The sequence below is a fragment of the Mytilus californianus genome, unplaced genomic scaffold (genome assembly GCF_021869535.1).
Source record: "Mytilus californianus isolate M0D057914Y unplaced genomic scaffold, xbMytCali1.0.p SCAF_1, whole genome shotgun sequence".
Taxonomy (NCBI): Eukaryota; Metazoa; Mollusca; class Bivalvia; order Mytilida; family Mytilidae; genus Mytilus; species Mytilus californianus.
In genome coordinates, this window is record NW_026262581.1 from 92,250,054 (window position 1) to 92,271,283 (window position 21,230).

The window sequence follows — 21,230 nt, forward strand, 5'->3', positions numbered from 1 at the left end:
TTAGGGTTTGATTGTATTTCATTGTGGGACCCTTTAAAATCATTTACAACTTTTATTGAATGGAGATGAGGGCAATTTAGAGCATGAATATTGTGTAAACAACTGATGAAGATCATATGTTGACCTCTAAATATCTCTGTGTCGTTGAGCTATCGTGTCTGTAAAAAAAGTTATAAACAGTTCAAACGAGAAAACTAACGGTCTGATTTATGTACAAAACAATAAACGAAAAACACACAAGATATATAGCAACAAACGACAACCACTGAATTACATGCATCTGACTTTGAAAAAGTACATACATAATGTGGCGCGGTTATTCATGTTTGCTGGCGCCAAACCGCACCCTCTAACCTTGGACAGTGGTGTATGTAACAGTACAACATAAGAACAAACTATAAAAATCAGTTGAAATAGGCTCACTGATCAGCTCAATACTAATGTTCGGGATTTTTTACTCTTAAAATTTTATTGCGGGGACTTCATGGTGCGTCTTACTCTTCAAAATCCAAATATATTTTCACATACCCAAAGAAGTTGTTATATGACTACATGCCGCTTTTATTGTATCTAATAACTCTATACTAAAGAAGTCAAATTTTGCATAAATAATTACGAAACAGCTACATGAAAAAATCTCAAATTATATGACTGCAATAAAATTTGAATAAACATACATGTAGTCAGATGTGAACCGAATCCAAATTCAAATAGACTAAGTGTAATTTTGACCTTCCCACCTTCTGCAATGGAGAGTTTTATGAACCGTTGGTTCAGTAGTTTCATAGTAAACAGCAATCCTAATTTTAAATAAAAGTTCTAAAGTATCGTATCAGTTGGAAGCTATATCAATATTATTTCTATATAAGTGTATAGTTCACAATGGGAAACTTGAAGTCATCTCTTTTGTTGTAGTTAAGTTCTCAATCGATATTCACCATCTATTTCTAGGCGTGAATACGACAGGAATCAAACGTGGCTGTATCTTGGATATCGTTTTAATCAAATAACAAATACAATTGTCTAACAAGCGAATATCACAATTTTTGCTAAGCGAAATTTTGATCGCCTTAATTTGAAGTCCATTTTGAATCAAGATCACATACTTAAACCAAATAGCATCAATATGTTTAATTATATAAGCAAGTTTCATGTTATTTCAAGTGGTCTAAGATTTAGTTATACAGAATTTCTACCTACTTCAAGGTGAGCAGTAAAATTGATTTAAAACGCATGCATAAATAATCTTCTCTTTAATGTCAGTTCTTCTTGTAAAACGTACATGAACGTATACTTGTTCAATAAATATTACCTAATGCATTTAAAGGAATTAAATAAACTATGTACAGCACCATTGTTGATATATTTGAATATGTGAACTTTTATTTACTTTTTTCAACAACTTTAAGTTAATTTTTTGTCACTAGTGAATATATTGAGGGTATAGTATGCTATTTTAAATTCGCAAGGTAAGTTTTTAAATATATTCTGTGAGATATGCATGAATCAGACCTCCTTTACCAGAAACATATATGTAACTATTGTGATCTGTTGTGATATTCACTGGTCGCTCAAGTCCATCTTTCTTCGTGTTGTGTCGGTGTACCACTTTACCGGTTGGGTTTAAAACTGTAACATTACCTTGCCTTTGGTCAACTAAAAATACGTTGTCGTGAATGTCGACGCAAACACCACCGGGCGACCAATCTTTAGTATAACTTAAGGGTTTGGCGGTATATTCAAACTTGATTTTACCATTCGTTCCCATGACAACAACGGCATTGGTACCCCAATCAGAAGCAACAAAGTCACCGGTACTAGTAGTAGTCAGATACGTAACCGCGCGGCTGAAAGATTTTCTAGTAGATCGTGCCATTTTATGATTTTCTACGTTAGTTCCATGCTTGTCATAAACCATGTAAATATGATTTTTGCTGTTTGCGACAACAAAGGTGTTACCATGCATTGTGGTCAGAGGATAAGATGCACTAGTGCTTTGAAGATCAACTCTATACTTTATCGATTCATCTTTCGAAAGTATGGTAACAGCAAAATGATCGCTTACGGCAATAACATCATCAAAACCAGTAATACTAAAAGCTGCAATGTTATGCAATGTATCGATGTGCTCTCCTTTCAATGAAAATATCTTTATTTTCCTATTTGCATAGTCACTTACATAAATTTCATTTTTGATCACGCAAAGTCCTGTTATTTTTGGAGATGTTTCATCATCTGATAAAAAGACATTTATCCGTCGTTTAAGATTCAGGGACAGAACTTTAGGAATGTCGGATTCCTCAACACCTGGCGGAAGAATTGATGCTACTGTACTCGTAGTACCGGGAGTAAATTCAAAGAACTTTATATTATTAACGTTGCCATATAAATTTCGTAACTTGACCTCTGGAAATTGACATCGTATAATTGTATTTGGCTGTGGTAATCTGTCCAAGTATCGCAGCCTTCCTGACAGCTCAGGTTCCATATATATGATTTCTGCTTCCTTTCCATTTTCAGTAACTCTAGAACAAAACTCGCTGCCATATGTTAAAAGAGCATGTCGCTTATTGATATCATCCTTTTGGCCATTTAAACGTTCTTTCTCGTTGGATACATGTTTCTTTACAGTATCTATCAGTTCAGTCTTCTCTTTTTCTATTCTCTCTTGTAACTGTTTAGATGTATGTTCTACTTCATTGATCGCTGTTTGTTCTGATTTATCGAGTTCCCGAACAACAGTCTCCGATTCAACATCAACATCAAACAGATCTTTAATTTTTATATCTAATCTTGAAATTATATCCGAAATTTTCCCCCGCTTGGATTCGTCCACCTCCGTAACTGGAACAGCCGAGTGATCAAAGTGGTCACCCAGTCGACATTCCCGACAAACAAGAACGTTACAGCTTTTGCAGTAATGATCAAGAACTTCTTTCACGTGATGCTCGCAGTGCATCGTTCTTTTATCGCGTATAATATCGTCATGGGAACCACGCGCCAACTCATCTAACGACAATACTTTATGTTCAATAGTCATTCTTGTCGACGAATGAGCCCCACCACATGACTCGCAAAGAAAATCTTCACAGTCAACGCATTTAAATTTGGCTTGTATCTTCTTGCTTCGTAAATCGCATATGGCACATTGTTTATCCCCACCATGTCTCGAAAAATATACATCAATAATTGTAATAAGATATTCGTTGGATGGAAACTCTCTAGCATCATGGGCGGATATCTCGATTGTCTCTTCACAAGTGGGACATTCGATAGTATCGGCAGTTTTATTCGTGTCTAGTATTCTCTGTAGACACTCAGAACACATAGAGTGAAGACATGGTAGCAACCGCGGTTTCTGGAAAACTTTGTTGCATACACCACAGACAATGTCTCCGGGTGGAGAGTCAGGATTTTCTACTGCCCCAGACATTCCAAGCCCCTATAGAATTCAGAAAAGGTTAAATTAATGAAAAATGTTTACTGTTTAAAACAAATAAAGTTTTAAACATAAATGAATGATGTTCGCTAAAGACGACACGAAGTAAAATTTCACTCTAAGTCTTTCAATATTGTCAGTTCGCTAAAGAAAAATAAAAGAATGGTAAAATCCCAAATAAGAAAAAAAATTATAATCCACTATTCCAGTACTTGATAATATAAATCGTTTTTAGTTAACCAGTGTTGTTAAATGTTTTCTTATTATTTCAATTAAGTTTTAGGCGAAAACAGTGTAAATAACTACAATACAAAATATAAAAAAAACTTGTATCATTCTAACCATATGTGAGTATACATTTTCTATTTCATGATAAAAAAAATCTCGAAAATATTATTCTTACCTTCTAATGCTTTAAGTTTGAAATGAAAAACGATATCATACAGTAGTACTCAGCATAAACTTATCAGTGAATTTTAACATTTTGACTATTTACCTAAACAAACACGATGTTATAAATCAAATCTTTGATCAATTTTTAAAAGTCACTTTAGGCTACTGAAGTTTGATGTTAGGTTTAAATACAGTTTGAATTTTTACAAATCAAAAGAAACTGAGGCTTAAAATGGAATGTGCTAGTGATGAATATTGTTTCTTGATGATCTTCATTGGTGATCCCCAAAGTGTTCTTTTTCTTGTATGTGTAAACCATGTACTTTGACGTTTTATTTTATGGAACTGTTGTTTTCTATAAATCTATCTTTTATTTCTTTCGCCAAAAGGTTCGGCTGGGGTATTGAAATGTGGTCATCTTGATTTCTCCCATCCTACAGTAACATTAATGCTGATGGGTTGTCCGTTTGTCTGTATGGGATTATGAATATGCAGGCCAGTTAGGTCGAAAAGAACGGAAAAATAACACAATCTCTACGTGTTTAAAAACCTTTTCAATGGTCTGCATGCAACCTGTAATTAGGACATTTTGGCACCGAATTACTGGTCATGTATTACAAATATAATTATTATATATATGTTATTGAAATGTCCTGAGTGGTTGTGGTTTATTAATTTGGATTCAATATTAGATCTTGGCTGTACTATATTTGGTTTTTATGCTCTCAAATGTTCTTTATGATTGGCTTTACAAACATGTTATCACGAGCTTGCCAGTTGAGAGCTATTCACAAAACACATGTAGTGCGAACGGAAATCTTTTTTGGGAGGGGAGATGTTACAACCACTAGGTCGGTTACGCTGATCGTGAACTATCAGTCCTGATTATACTATCCTTCCAGTTCCTCGGTACTGATTAATATAAATGATAAACTTTTGTTTGTTAATCTTCTGTCAATAAAATTATGTAACCGTGTTCAAAGTAATGTGCAACTCCGTACAGCAAAGTTGAAGTGTACGATTTTTGCTGGTCTACTTAAGTCCTTGTGGTTTTTAAATCTCTCGAATGATTGATAGTTTCGGATTTCGTTACTTTCGTACGCACAAAAATGTTTTTTTCTGATTCCGCCCGTTTACGAGACCTATTATGGTATACCGTTGTCCGTCTGTCCGTCCGTCGTCAACATGTCGGACAATAACTTAAAAATACTTTAACCAATTTTCATGAAACTTTGGTGCATTGTTTATATCTATTGATGCAGGCTCCCATTCCATTTTTATAAATTTAAGATTTTACGTTTCCGTGTTATGTGATTTTATTCATAAAAAATGTGGGATTTTCCAGTTACCAGATCTTTATTTAGACTATCGATGAGCATATTCTATTGAAAAGAACTTGTACCAATTCCAGCAAATAACAGATATTTTCTATTTTCATAAATTTGTATGATTAGGGGGTTCTCGTTTTTGTAATTGATTTTTTAAAAAGACGATTTTTAAATTGCTTAGAGTTTAGAACATTTGTCATTTCCAACTTAACGATACAATAAACAAATCTGAAAATTATAAAGTTACGGCAGTTTTGTTATTATTGATTTAATGTGATGATATGCATCTTGAAGTGCTGTGTGTATTTTTAATAAATCTTAAATAAGACGGTTATGCATTGATATTTTTAGTGTCTAGCCTAACATATTTGTAATCCTATCAGTTAAATTCAAGTAATGATAAAGCAAAAGGTGTATATTATTCAAAGTGTGTTATTTCTTTACAACTTTTCAATTGATTTGTAAAGACTTTTAATCAATGAATCAATATTCTATACTACAGATTATGGACAGGTTATCTGCTTACAACTGAGTATACCCAATAGCAGTATAGAAAATGATTAGATTTTCGTATCTATTAACTTTATACACCTTATTTAATCAACGCCAATGAAAAAGTCGTCAAGAGAATATAAATTTATTTAAAAGATAATTTATTAAAGAGATAATTTAGAAAAAGCAAAATTCCATTTCAACTATGAACGGTTAGAGAAAAATATTTACTTTTTTTTTCAAATAAATAACGCTTTTGGTCACGATTACAACGAAAATAAGTTAATATAAATCTATATTTGTTGGATTGCTGCATAAATGTTGGCATAGATGGCATTAGTCTTATCTGACACAGCTATTTGGAATTATTGCTTTTCAATGGTGTTTAACGTCCTTCCGATGGTCTTGATTCGAGTGCCGATGCATCATTAATTGAAATTTCATTTGAAAAACAAGAGCTATAAAATGTAAGGCCTATCCCAGCGTCTGTGTTGTATGCTCCTTATTCATATTAGAGTATACAATGAACAGTCTGATCATAATTAAAATCTCATAATCATACTCATCTACTAACTTTATTTGATACACAGTTTATATTTCTAAATTGTTCAGTGTAAGTCCAAACGTTCTAACTCCTTCTTTAATCTATTAATTGATTGTCTAAACGTTAGTTGTTTTTGTATTTATAGCCCCGCAACAAAGTTATAGGGGCCATATAGTTTTACCCTTATCCGTCATTTCGTCATTCTGTCATTCCGCAACGAACAGTCATACGGACTTTTTTTCTAAACGCCTTCACATATTGAGCTGATTTTTAGTATGTGAGTCTACTATGACGAGTTAAGATCGAGTTTACGTTTGGTTTTGTTTCATTGATTTTTGCTGAAATTACGGGTACAATTTAAATCATATCACGGTGCCGAAGTAAATGATACAACTGTAGTAACTTCCACTATTATTAAAATTAATAGATTAAAGAAGTAAAAGATCACGTGTAAATAAATGGAAAATTGCGATAAATAACAATGAGACATAACCCAAAAATACGAAAGGTTCCGTGTTAGTTATATTTTGCATGTGTCCCTTTTCAAATAAGAAATACATGCATACGACTTGTTTAAGTTATTGAGTGCTTCTCTGCAGAAAAACAACCACAGACGATGTAAGAGATAGCGTTGTAGTGTGCATGCTCTCATGTCATGTTTTGGCCCTAAGACCATGTTTACTTCCTAGTAATCACAATGATAAGGCGTAATTCGTTTCTGCGCAATTATTAAACAGATTTAAACGAATTTGTGAAGGTTATTGGTGAAGTTTTCTATATAATGAACAAATTTGGTTTCTTGCATATAAATAATTATATGTTCTATGTGGTAAAGAATATCATTCTTAAGAGGTAGGTTTTTTAAGTGTTATTTTTCTTTAAATGATATTGCATTGCACTGAAAATGTGTTAATCTTTAACAGTTAAACAACCACACCAAAGCGATAGCTTGAATAAGCAAAACGAAGATTCTACTTATATTTTAAAATATGTAGAACGACTTTTTTTTATGAATGAATAGCCTTTTGTTAACTTCTACAGTGTATGATTATGTTTTACAAACATAAAATAACAAAACAAAACAAATGTCCAGTCTGATACTAGGTCTGTCTATACGTTAAAAAAACAAGAACAAAAATTGCGTCGCTTTAGTATGAAATACCTCTGGCATAAATGAACATGAATTCAAAACATCAGTGTACTGAAATGCAGTAGCCTGTTTCGTTCTTTTAGTGTCTCGTCTAACTGTAGAGTTTGATTTCCGTTTTGATGTTGTACCGTCTTTGTTTGTAAACACTACAGAAATTCTTGCTCTGTCACTTTCTCTACATGAACTGTAAACGATATGTTTCTAAATTGTTCGCATGCATTTTGTATTGTACTTATAAGTAAAGGTGGTAATCTCTCCATTCTAAATAAATCATATGAAACTAACAGGGATCGATAAACTAACTTTCGGGAACCTCTTTTGACACGCAACAGTTAAAACAAAATTAAACGCATACAATAGTCAAAAGTTTTTGTCTGTATATGTGAAAAAATTACTTCTGCAATAAGGTATAATGATTTCCATCCGCTTTCAGCTTGGTAATTTGAGCAATAATCGACTACTTAAACCACTCGGCCACCGAGACGCGTTTAACAACAACAATCAATCCATCATTTCTGTACAATATATCTGTTGCATAACCTCTTCAAAGTCGTACTTATATATTATATATGTTATGAAGTGTGTATTCTTTATGAATGTGATGACTTTTTCAGCTTGTTATGAAACTCGCCGTAATAATCGTCTGTTTGGTTATTTTGAACATATTTGGAGACACAACATGCGCAACTGACCAATGTGCCACGGATTGCATAATTCGTACCAGTACCTGTATCGGTGTTTGTGGTGGAAAAGACATATTTCAGATGTTGTCATGTCATTCAAACTGCAAAACTCAATGCTTACTATGTACCATCAACTGCCCTAATCGTGCAGGAACAGCTTGTCAATTTTAAATCATAAATAAAAGAACTATTTATTACAAATGTTGAAAGACATATTTCCAGTTCATTAAAGTATGTGCATGTCAGTTTAATAAATAATCGAGTATTTAATTGTGAATGTGTAGTAATATGCTTTTGCACTATTTTCATAGATTTAGGCGACAGTAAAATTGAGAATGGAAATGGGGAATTTGCCAAAGAGACAACAACAAGAGCAGAAAACAGCCGAAGGCCACCAATGGGTCTTCAACACAGCTAGAAAATCCCGCACCCGGAGGCGGGCCTCAGCCGGCCCCTAAATAAAAATGTGTACTAGTTCAGTGAAAATGGACGTCACACTAAATTCCAAAACATATAAATGAACTAGAATTAAAAAAAAACATACAAGACTAACAAAGGCCAGAGGCTCCTGGCTTGGGACAGGCGCAAAAAACATATCAATGAACTAAAATAAAAAAAATATACACCTCATCTCTATTTTTCTATACAGTAGTGAATAGTAAGCTTTTTGAGTTTTATTTTGTTTTAAAGGCTATTGAATTGTGCTTAAAATGTGTAACCCTTTAATCCTTTCTGAATCTTACATTAAAAGCAGACGCTTGAGAAAACAATTATACAGTGTTCATCCCCGTAGCACAAAATACGTATAGCATGTAAAACATCTGAGGTAAAATCAAATCATGTATGAAAAAAAACCTTACATTGACTCTTCGTGTTAGGAATTCATTTGGCTGTACGAATATATAGGTGGCACGGTAGTATTTCCTGGCCCATAAGGGATAATGATAGCCTTTTTAGAATTTTCACCACTTTCTAACACTGCCAAAAATTCTACATATACAGTTAACTGAAGTACTTTCATTTTACTATTCAGAAATGAATTTGAATATGTATCATGACCGTTTACTTTTTTTGCTATCTTTAGGAACCTAAGGCCACTAGTGCTTTTAGGTCTTTTATCGTGCAGTGAATACAAAATTTAAAAAAATTCTCAAAAATTCATTTTCATCTGTATGTAAAATTATTTCATATTTTTCTACACCTGATTCATCCCTCAGTTTGGGAAAGTATGTTCAGTTGATACTGTATTTTTTGTCCAATCATAATGTTCAGATACATTGACTTAAGTAGGGTACACAAAAGAGCAACCTAAATTCTGGAATGAAAATACTACCGTGCTACCTTAAAATAGGCGGACATCTTCTGTCAAACTTTTCTGTTGGAAGGGGGAAAAACCAAACGTGTAGAAGTTTGATTGTTTCGTATGCTCGTAAAGGAGTTCGCACTACAGCTCTTGGTGAAAGCAGCCCACTTGGTGGTGTGGTGTGGCCATTTACACAGTCAGGTACGATCTGATTATGAACGTTTGCGGCAAGATGAATGTTTTTAATACATCGAAAATGAAAAAAGTATACGTTGGAGGTTTGGCGCGCCTTGTCAGCCTTCGACTTTCGTTTGGAAGTCCCTGTACCAATTCAGAATTATGTTAGTCAATAGAATTTGTTTTTATGGGAATAATTTGGAGGCATTTTTTTCCATAAGAAAACAGTAAAAATGGACATTGGCTCGCGGAGTGTACCATGAAATTGAGTCTTTGTAATTATTTTGGCTTACAAAGAAAATCTAATTTAGTGTATAAGAAACATTTAATAACCTAAAAGTATACAAGAGATGTGTTAAATGAATTTAACAATTTATGATAAAAGATTTGGTTTTCTAAGATACTGCGGATCGTATTTTTGCATTCAGACAGAAGTTGAAAAAAGCTACTCGACTACCGGTATCAAATTTCTTTTTTAGTAACATATGAATAAACTAGAGATTTCAAGACCGAGTAACAAAACATTTCGTCTAATTATGGAGCAAGATATAACTGTTTCGTTCATTGTTGTCCTAATTTTATTACGCTTGCAATAATTATTGTTTGTTTTTTTTTTAATTTTCAGCTGTTTATGTATTTCAGATGTCAGTCAGGGTTTCCTTTCTTGTGCATTTGGTTTATACGTTTCTTTTTTACTTTACACAGATATATAATTTATATGTTTCATACATGTAATCCCATTTAAAGTCTATTTATCTATTTTATCAGTAATAATTACCATACATGTTAACAAATATTTTGATTTGATATTTTCAGCTTATTATGAAACTCGCCTTTACAATCTTTTGTTTGGTCATTTTGAACTTATTTGGAGACACAGCATGCGCTACTGACCAATGTATCACACATTGCATATTTAGTTCCAGTACCTGTATCAGTGGTTGTGGTGGAAAAGATATACTTCAGATGTTGTCATGTCTTTCAAGATGCAAAACTCAATGTATACTATGAAACGTCAAATGCCCTAACCGTTCAAAAACTACTTGTAAATTTTAAATCAAGAATAAAAGAATTTGTTATTTCGTGTTGGAATATCATTTTGATGCACATTTCCCGTGTTTACAAATCGAGTATCTAAATGTGAATATGCAGTAAAACCCTTTGACACTTTGTAAAGTAACTGTATTAATTTTCGCCAATTATTGAAGCAATAGAAAATTTCAAATCAGCAGATGTCGATTTCAGCTTTTCAGTTTTTAAAAAATCCAAGTTTAGTTTGTGATTTGAATTTGAACTGTCAAAACATTCCTCTTTTTTAAGAGACAGGTTAGTAAATCGTGTAAAAGCTCCATATTTTAAGCCGTAAATAGCACCGTCAGACTTTTCCGGGACTCCATCTTTTCTTGTAAATGGATTATTATCAAAAGGTAAAACATATGCGTTGATATTCTTGATACTACCATGACAGTCTGTATGTTCTTGTTGTCTTAAAGTTCTATGTTTTAAGTGATATATTGCCGTGTCCAAGTCTCCATGACAACTCTGTAATACCAATTCTAAAATGTTTGAATTACTCCAAGGAAACAAATGACGAAGAATATTGATCTGTGATGGAATTACTTTAATGGAATTTAAACTGTAATCATCTCTTTTCGTATCTATTGGTATACTGAATTTTGTTATTACTCCAACAGAAGCTGTATCCAAATCTTTATCAGCAAAGCATCGCCGTCTCCTAATTCGTTCATTTAATTGCATTTTGTCGTTGTTTTTCGTGGGATTATTTTGAAAAATTCTTTGATGAATATCTGAAATAATAAAAGTATAAAGTGTGTACTTTTCCGTATCTATCGTCTTTTTTCCTAATACTTTTCTTTGCTTATTCAATATTTATTATAGTAACTTTTCCTTGTACACTGATGATCTACAAATGCATTTGTTCATACAGAATACAGTAATTGCGCCTTCCCCTTTTTTATATATGATAAAGGGTATACTATTTCATTTTCAAAGATTTCCCAACAAAATGTATACTAAAAATTAACGTATCTCCAGTCTATAATATATGTTCCTAGTATTTTTGGACTCTTAGGGTTCCCTTTTAAATTCAATTCTTTATTTATTGTTACATTATGGATACATCTATAATTTCACCAACATACTTGAAATTATGTCACGTGATACAACACGTTGTTGCAGATGTCTTAGGCTTCTGTGCATCATCCTCCTTTCTTGAAGCACACGTGTTGCATTCACAACTTTCTGTGTTACTCTAGTTGGAGACTCAGACGACTGGTGCCTACAATAAATATAATTTCTTTCATAAGTTGTGCGATTTAACATTGATTTGATTAATGGTTTTATATTGTTTACGTCTAGATGATTGGTACAGAAATTGATCTAGAATGTAGACACATGTATTCATTTTAGTTTTAAAAGGATAAGTCTGGTCTAAAAAAATATTCCGTTTGGTGAGACATACAGCTATCTATTTATTGCAATGTCAGTAAATAATAAGCAATGTATTTTAAAGAACGTTCCTTATTAATTTTAATTAGGTATTCATTATACACTATAAAATCCAAAATTATGAATCCAAAAACAAAATCCTACAACAATAACCGAGACTTTTAGTGAGCAGGTTGTCGCACCATAAAACAAACTTGATTATATCATAACTTTTTACGTAAGCGTTTGCTGATCGATACAGATAATACATTGGCCTTTAGACATTTATTTTTGTTTGCTGTAAGTTCTTTGGGAACTCTCTCAATGACTTTTAATCAATATCCCTGCTCCTATCCAAATATTCAAAGAAGGAATTCAGAAGGAGCGATCAAAGATCAGAAAGTCAGCGCTACTGCTGAATTTTCACAAATGAACAATTAAGAAGAGACGTTAACAACCACGGATATCGGTCAGTTGCTGGCTTGGGACGGGCTATACACATTTAAAACAACCTACGATGCTAAATGGTCTGTAACCAAGGTTGATATTAAATCCCTGCACTAGACACATAATGTTTATGGATCAGGAATGACGACAAAAAAAATATTCTAAAAATTGTTATAAAATAAATGGACAAAACTACAACAAACGTAATGCACAATCAAGAGGTCATAACTTGTGGACTCGTTATTGTTAATGTTAGGTACCAACAATAATTTATTTTGTATTAATTGTAATATCACAACTATTTCTGGAAAAAAAAGTAAAAAAACATTAAAATATTAGGGCGAATGCTGTCTTTCGTGAACCTTCTCCTTTATAAATGACTTACATTGATAAGCAGCAAACAAAAACAAGTACTAATTATGTAATATTCTAACATGTAGGCAATTAATCATTTAGTTACAATGTACTCAAGTACCTTGGTACACATGTGAATACATGTATCACGCGATTTATAGATCGCGAGAAATATATCAACAATAAGAATTTAGAATAGTCACTACATGCTCTTGGATAAATGTAATGATGAAAGAAACGGAAGAGAAAAAAGCAATAATTCAATGTTTTATATTATATCAACATCATTATGAGCTTTTAAATGGGCCTCTCTGACTGCGGAATAGAAAATATGGTCACCTTTTGTCTTCTACCGACCGGCAGTAAATTATACATGAAATATTTCATACTATTTTAGAACAATAATATATCTTCATTTGAAATTACCAAATTGTAGTTTTCAAAGTACACCTATATATAAGAATACGTCCATGTACAACAAATTCTCATCTAATGGGACCCAACATATGAAGGAGAGAAAAAAAAAACAGAGAGAAAAATGTATGATCCTTATAAAAAGAAGAAAAACACACAACAGGATTGCGATATGTAACGCAATATATCGATATAAACATTAGTGAAAGAGATACCAACATATCGCACAAGGACGTGCTCGAAGTTATTATTTCACAGAAATTAAATATAAGGTTTGGTCCTAGATCTTACAAAATAATTAGATATAACATGTTAAATTCCATAACACAAATAAATAAGATTTGATTAACTATTGATAAGAAACATGTTTCGTTGATCTTTGAAATATTTATATACTCGATGTGGTATACAGTGCTTGTATAAATATCAATAAAGCATCAAAGCCGAATAAATCAAAGGTATCTATATCTATGTCTGTAATTGTGTAATAAAATTAATACAATTTTAATACATTTTGACGTCCAGACTTCAATGTTTTATTTGAAGTGGAGAATAATAGAGCAATCAACTTACAAAAAACAACTTAAACATTTCAAAGGAGGAGATATGATAAGGGCCATTATATTGCCTCTGATTTATAATATTACAAGTGCTTACTGACCGATAAAATATAATTGTTTGGGCTTTGTATGCCCCAGCCGTAGGCAACGGGGCATTAAGTGTTACCCTTGACCGTCCGTCCCATTTTCGTTTCCGCACTCTGATTTAAGTTTTCCTAATCCAAATTTTATGAAACTCATACACAATGCTAAGAACCAAAACTGGCAGACAGGGTTCGAATTTGGACAGTGGGTCACTTACTGTTCCAGAGTTATTCCCCTTTAAAACTTGGAAAATTGCGAATTTTTTCGTTTCCGGACTCTAATTTAAGTTTTTCTCATCAAAATTTAATGAAACTCATACACAATGCTAAGAACCAAAGCTCGCAGACAGAGTTCGAATTTGGGTTGTGAGTCATTTACCGTTCTAGAGTGATGTCCTTTTTTAATTTGGAAAATTGCAAAAGTTGAGCGGGGGCATTCGTGTCCTCAAGACACATTCTTCTTTTATTTAAAAGAACTTTCCTAATTTTTCATCACATTGTATAACTATAAGACTTTGGTTTTTGAATAAAAAAATCACTCGCATTATTATGAACATACCTTTTTATCAAAATCGTCCGAGACAAATGATCAGTCGATTAATCCACTGTTATACCTGTTATAATTACATTTTATTTCTGATGAACCACTTACCTTCGGAGGGCTACTTGTGCTGCCATGACTTTTTGTCGTTCAACCACTAACAGACAGTTTGGACATTGACAATCTTTCCAACGACAAAATCTTTTGTGTCCTTTTAGGCAGGAGACGACGCCATGATTCCTACACCTAGCGCACTTTGGTGTTCTGAGTGATTTGGCTCCAAGTTTAGAGGTTATCTGATTGTCTTCCATCTTAGGTGTAATGGCTACAACTAAAATCTAACGTATATTTCTCATTGTGTTACCAAATTTTATGAAGTATCTTGTTCCGTAGGCATACAAAAATAAAAAGAACAATCTATCATATTGTGTTGAACACATTATAAGCGTAAAATTTTCTTAAAACAGAAGCTACATGTATTTATTTAATGTCATTTTTTATTTCAGTCATTTCAAACCATCTAACTTGTACGTCTCCTCCACTGTGCATAAGTTTTATATTTTCTTTTTTTAACATTTAATTCTGTAGCTTCCATAAAAAAAAACACACATTGTTTGGTTTATAAATTGCATATACACCAAATATGTTATCAAAAGTATACATTGTACTCGTAAAGAAAATCAATAAATTGATAGTTATTGAATCATTTACCTAGCAAAAGACGTAAAAATCGGAATGCACTATTTTGTTCAATTGCATGATAAAATTCCAGATATCATCAAAATAAAATACATGTATTTTAAAAAATCAAATTAGAGTTATATATTTTGAAATATACTACTATTTTAAATTTGGCAAATGTTTATTTCCGTCATTGAACTTTTAAAAGTGATCTTAAGTGCTGCATACAAAATGAAATCTGCAGTAAAAGAGGGGCGAAAGATACCAAAGTTGCATTCAATAGATGTTATTTTAAATCTGAGAGTAAACTTCAGATGGATTAAGACATTCGGCTAAATGTACATAGATAATAATAGGTTAGACGGACATTTCTCTGGACACTATAAGACAGACATAAGACAAACATAAGACTTTTTTATGAGTGTACAAAATATGACAATAGGAGATACAAACATAAGACAATAGGAGAAACAATCGTAAGACAATAGGAGAGACCAACATAGCACAATATGATAGATGGATGACTGTTTAAAATCCAGTGTCAAACTAAATGCATATTCAGGACGAGAACATGATAATGTGATATGAATATAAGCCCTTGTTTGTACTAGACCGACACGCTGAGCTGAATTTCTAACGTGCTAGTTCACAAAGTATCAATCCACAGGAAGACATGTCATCCTACCAGACAATATTCTGACTCCGAGCCGACCAGTCTTTGCTCTTACTCCTAAATGCCGCGGAGAGGCAGAAAACATCAATTTTCAAGTCTTTTGGTTCGATTCTGCCGGGAATCGAACCCACGACCTCCCGCACTCGACGCGAACACGCTACCACGAAACCACCGAGGAGGTAAGGACAGTAGAAGAGACCATCATAAGACAATAGGAGAGGCAAAAATAAGACAACAGGATAGATAATCACAATACAATAGGAGAGACGAACAAAAGACAATAGGAGTGAGTCATAAGGCAATAGGAGAGACAGTCATAAGACAATAGGAGAGACAGTCATAAGACAATAGGAAAGACAGTCACAAGACAATATGGGAGACAGTCATAAAAGAATAGGAGAGACAATCATAAGACAATAGGAAAAAAGACCAAGATAAGACAAAAGAAGAGACCAACATAAGACAATATGAGAGACCAACATGAGACAACAGGACAGATAACCATAATACATAAGAAGAGACAAACAAAAGACAATAGGATTTTTTTATTTAAAGACAATCATCAGAAAATAGTAGAGACAATCATAAGACAAAGAGAAAAACAACATATGACAATAGTACAGACAAACATAAGTCTATAGTAGAGGCAAACATATGACAATGGGAGAGACAAACATTAGACAACAGGAGAAACAATCATAAGGCAATAATAGAAACAGTCATAAGACAATAGAGACAATCTGAAAATGTCAACTTTTTATATGTATGAAGCATATTAAGCTGCAAATGTCAAACTTTTGATTTTTAGATTTTGTGTTGGAAATAAAATTCAGCAGGAGACTTTTTCTTCTTATTTTCCGATTTTGAAAACTTTCAATTTTTTTTCATTGACCGAATCGCACAGACGTACGGTCAAAGACTTTTTTTCTACCTTTACCTTACTTTTTTTTAAAAACGTATAAAAATGATAGATTTGTATATTTACTATATTTGCTAGAAATTTTGAAATATGTGTTGTAAAAGTTAAACGCCTTGTATTACTAATGATGGAATAAAATGAACGTTTTCCGTTTGTCTAAGATGGGTACGTTCAGATTTTTGTATACCAGAGAGGTTAATTATACAAATAGTACAAACACTAGTTAAATCGTAAAACTTGTGTTGGTAATTCATTGAACAATGCTCTCGTTCTGAAACTGACCATAAATAAAATACGGTCAATAAAATATAGTACAACTGATACCCGTATTTCACAAAATGAAAAATGAGCATATAATTTTTCTTCTGTTATGGCAACACCCAACTATATATAACCTATATGCTGTATTCATTTTAAATGACCGGAATGATAAAACTAACTGAAAATTAATTATTAATTATTGGTGTTACGGACTTTAATTATGAATGGTTGAAATAAGAAGCAGATGTAATTTTATCCACTGAACGTTTAGGTAATCCAGTGGTATCATTGTCTGTGTCATTGAATAAACGTATTCAAACAATAATTGTTGCTCCTGGCGCTACCCTTTCGCTTTTGATATTATGCAGTTGAAACAAGTTCTGTTACACAAACGGTAATATATATTTGAATATAAGATATGTTTTTGATAATTTTTTAATGATACCTTCTAAAAACAGTGTTTAATCTTAGTATAATCAAACGACATAGTGTGCCACAAGCTTGACAAAAAGTTACTTAAAATATATTTTTGCAATTGATACATGCAATTTTACTTACCTTCAATTTTTAACCAGTTGAATCCTTAAGTGTGATTCATAAAGACTGTAATTATATACTATATTTCAATATAATGTTCAGAATCAGATTATAGTGATGTTTAATATCTGATTGGATGATCTATTGATCTTGTCACGCCCTTTTGGAAAATCATCAAATTATATGATACCCAAAGCATATGTTTCGGGATATATTTCTTCAATTTATCTACATAAAATTAAGATAAGCTATACTCACTAGAAATCAAATGATAAAAATGTCAAATTATTCCATTTGTGTTGCCATTTAGAATAGATCTTTCAAAGTAAATTAAGATTATGTTTTTGTCTTTATCGTAGGTCTTCCTCATTAATAACACGTCTTATAATAATTAGACTTACTTGTAAATTTCATTCCTTTTCATCTCAAATAGATTTTCTTTCGTTTGATAATGTAGACGAAAAAAGACAAATGTGATGAGCACATTTTTTGTTTCTGATTTATATTTATATATGTAGTTCTTATATGGAGTGCAGTTTTATGAACAAACAAAAAAAGGTTTTTGTATATTTACTATATTTGTTATCATTGTCAGTTTGCTTAGTTTCTTGTTACCTATGCTGTGGTATGATTGCAAATGAGACAACTCTTCACAAGAGACCAAATGACACATTATTTATTCTACATTGGCTAGAGGTATAGGGGTAGGGTTGAGATCTCACAAAACATGTTCAACCCCGTCGCATTTTTGCACCTGTCCCAAGTCAGGAGCCTCTGGCCTTTGTTAGTCTTGTATGTTTTTTTCTTAAATTTTAGTTCATTTATATGTTTCGGAGTTTAGTGTGACGACAATTTTCACTGAACTAGTAACATTTTTGTATAGGGGCCAGCTGAAGCCCGCCTCCGGGTGCGGGATTTTCTAGCTGTGTTGAAGACCCATTGGTTGCCTTGTGCTGTTTTCTGCTCTTTGGTCGGGTTGTTGTCTCTTTGACACATTCCCCATTTCCATTCTCAATTTTATTATTATTATTTTAAATACTTTTATTGTTTATTAATATTTCAACATGGATTTATTGTTTGCCTAAATGTATACTTCGTTATCACTTCTAGTACTAGTAGATAATGCATAATGCAAATAATGTCATCTCGTGATTTACAATCTCAAACAAGTTGGTGGCTCACAGCGTTACTGCTACTTGACATCTGAAACTGATCAAAAACCATAGAGCTACTGGAGTAGGCACTGCTTACCATTCCAGAGAACATGAGTTTGCGTCCCCCTCCTAGGTTTTTATAAGTCACTAAAGGTTGCTCAATCTTTAGTTCTACGAGTTATATTGTAGAATCTTATTCATGTCTTTTCCGGCCTATGTGGGTGTCTTCTTACTATCAAACAATAATACAAGTTTGAACAAAATGTCTTATGGATACAATCAGAAAGCAGACTGACGGAGTGAACATTTAAACAGTTTCCAAAAGTAGCATTCTGTAACATTACACTGAAAATTACAACGGCACAATTCTTTTAAAACTGTGTTGGTTGATAACGGCTGGAAAAATCATAAGCAAAAACTCCAAATGGCCAAGTCTGGAATAATAGCATTTTAGTTATATGGATATGTAGCCAATTTATTTTATAAAAAGTAAATGTTTATGCTAAAATTAAACTCTTGATTTTATTACATTGTGTAAGTATAGACAAACAAAAAAAACTTACAGATTCATTGTATTAACAAAATCATGTAAGTTTTTTTTCGAACACCTAAATTAAATTCCGATATTTAAAAAAAAATTACTTTCTTTTTGGAATCCGAAGTCTCATTTTGACTTTCTGTTGACGTTACAGATCTTGAAATAAAGCTTAGTAATGTTTCCTATCTGTCCTGATGCATACGTTTTCTTTAAACTCACTTCATAATAAACAATTATTAATGCTATCAGAAGACATTCATTATCCATGAAACACAGTACTCGCGTGCAGCTTAGAGGACACACATGGAGATAAACATGTAAATAAACTTGATATTTAAACAAAATTTGCAACATTTTGATCAGATAAAACTGGAATGAAATGTTGATTAATATCTGAGTGAAAGTTAATTGAAATAGCATGAGTTCCTGACTGACGGATACGAGTAATTATATGATCTATCAGATCTTCACTTGTCAAAACAGTTACAATACGATCACACAGTGAAAACATCTAGCAGTTGTTCAGTGATTATTTTGATAATCTAGTCAGTGATAGGTGAAATAAAAAATCTGTTTACTTTATAGGCTCTGATAAGAACATTAACATTTACCTTTTTATCTAAAAAGACGGAATCATTTACAAATTAAATAAATTAACACGTATATTACAAAATGCAAGGTTTACTTACAATATCTATAACAGTAGTTGAATTACAAAGCATCATAGAGGGTTTTATCTCGATATATCCTACATATATCATATATATTGTCTATCTTAGGGAATAAAGAAATTCGTCAATGACTAATGCCCCTTTTGCTTTACTAGTTGATTCATTTTTTTATCACAAATGATTAAGCTACATTTGTATCTGAACTAGTTTTTAATAAGTCATTTTGCTAGTACATTTTGTTGATTTTGTATAATATTTCATTTACTTGGCCATTTTCAATAAAATTTCAATTAGATTTTATTTCCAAGAGCAAGATGAAAAATTCAATACCGAACTTTAGGAATTCTATTAGACATTGCCTTTTGCATCCCACACATTACTTTTCTAAATATATAACCAACTTAATAATTACTCCTTCTTAATGCAAATCTTGGTGCCGTTGGGAGAAAGCTGAAAATCGTAATACACCCAACACCATGACAGTGGTTACAAAGGAACTTGTCGAAATCAATTTTATTTTGAACCAGTAGTCCTCACCTTCCACAATAAAGTACATTATTTTTTGATGTTGATGTAACTGTGTCCTAAAATGTAACAATGTCATCATACAAATTACATTGTTTGACTACAATCGCACCCCAATCTTTATCATAAAGGACAGTTGATTGGATAAAAGTGATGGATTGTCACGCCTATATTAAACTGAAGTCCTATGAACTTAACCTGACGTACTGACCCAATGGGCCAGGATCCTAGGCTACTATATGAACTGACCTCAGATAGCTGTCAATATGAGGGGAAATTTTCCAGATATATTCAGACATTTAGTTGGGAACCAGAATTCGATATTTGAAAAACAAATATATTCATATCTCTGATTGTTTCAGTATTGAAAGTGTAACGAACATGAATTGTAGATTAAGTTTGGGAAGTCGTATACATCCCCTTTTTGTAATCATTCCACATAAAGAAATACAAAAAATCTGCAGGTTTTGTGATTTTATAAGAATTGCAAATATTCAACAAATTCATTCTCAATTGAGAAATGACGATTCAAGGGTTCGAGGTACAATGCATGTATCATTTGAATAAAAATATTATCTATGCAGTTATTTGCTGTCATTTCAACTTGATTCAAACTCAATTATGTATATTTTATTGTTTTATAAAAAAAATCACTCCACCCCTAGTCCTATTATATAAAACTTCGTAGGTTCATATCGTTTGCATTCAACGTAAAAATATCCGATAAAAACACGTAAAGATGTTATAGCAACTATAGGTCATCTTACGGCCTTCGTCAATAACCAAACCAATACCGCAATAAGCAAGTAATAAAAGGCCCAGACATAACAAAATGTAAAGCATTCCAAACGAGAAAACAAAAGTCTGATTTATGCACAAAACAACAACGAGTAACAAATATACTGACGGACTTTA

General features: G+C 32.4%; 1 protein-coding gene and 1 long non-coding RNA gene across 2 annotated transcripts; one reads left to right on the forward strand and one right to left on the reverse strand.

Moving 5' to 3' along the window:
• Positions 1 to 997: 997 nt before the first annotated feature.
• Positions 998 to 3,450, reverse strand: LOC127726152 (E3 ubiquitin-protein ligase TRIM56-like). The gene has a single exon (XM_052233446.1). The coding sequence runs from the start codon at positions 3,431 to 3,433 to the stop codon at positions 1,478 to 1,480; it is 1,956 nt and encodes a 651-aa protein (XP_052089406.1). The 5' UTR covers positions 3,434 to 3,450; the 3' UTR covers positions 998 to 1,477.
• Positions 3,451 to 6,660: 3,210 nt separating this feature from the next.
• Positions 6,661 to 8,226, forward strand: LOC127714348 (uncharacterized). The gene is made up of 2 exons (XR_007987695.1): positions 6,661 to 7,048; positions 7,961 to 8,226. It is a non-coding gene; the product is annotated as an uncharacterized LOC127714348 (long non-coding RNA).
• The last annotated feature ends 13,004 nt before the right edge of the window (positions 8,227 to 21,230 follow it).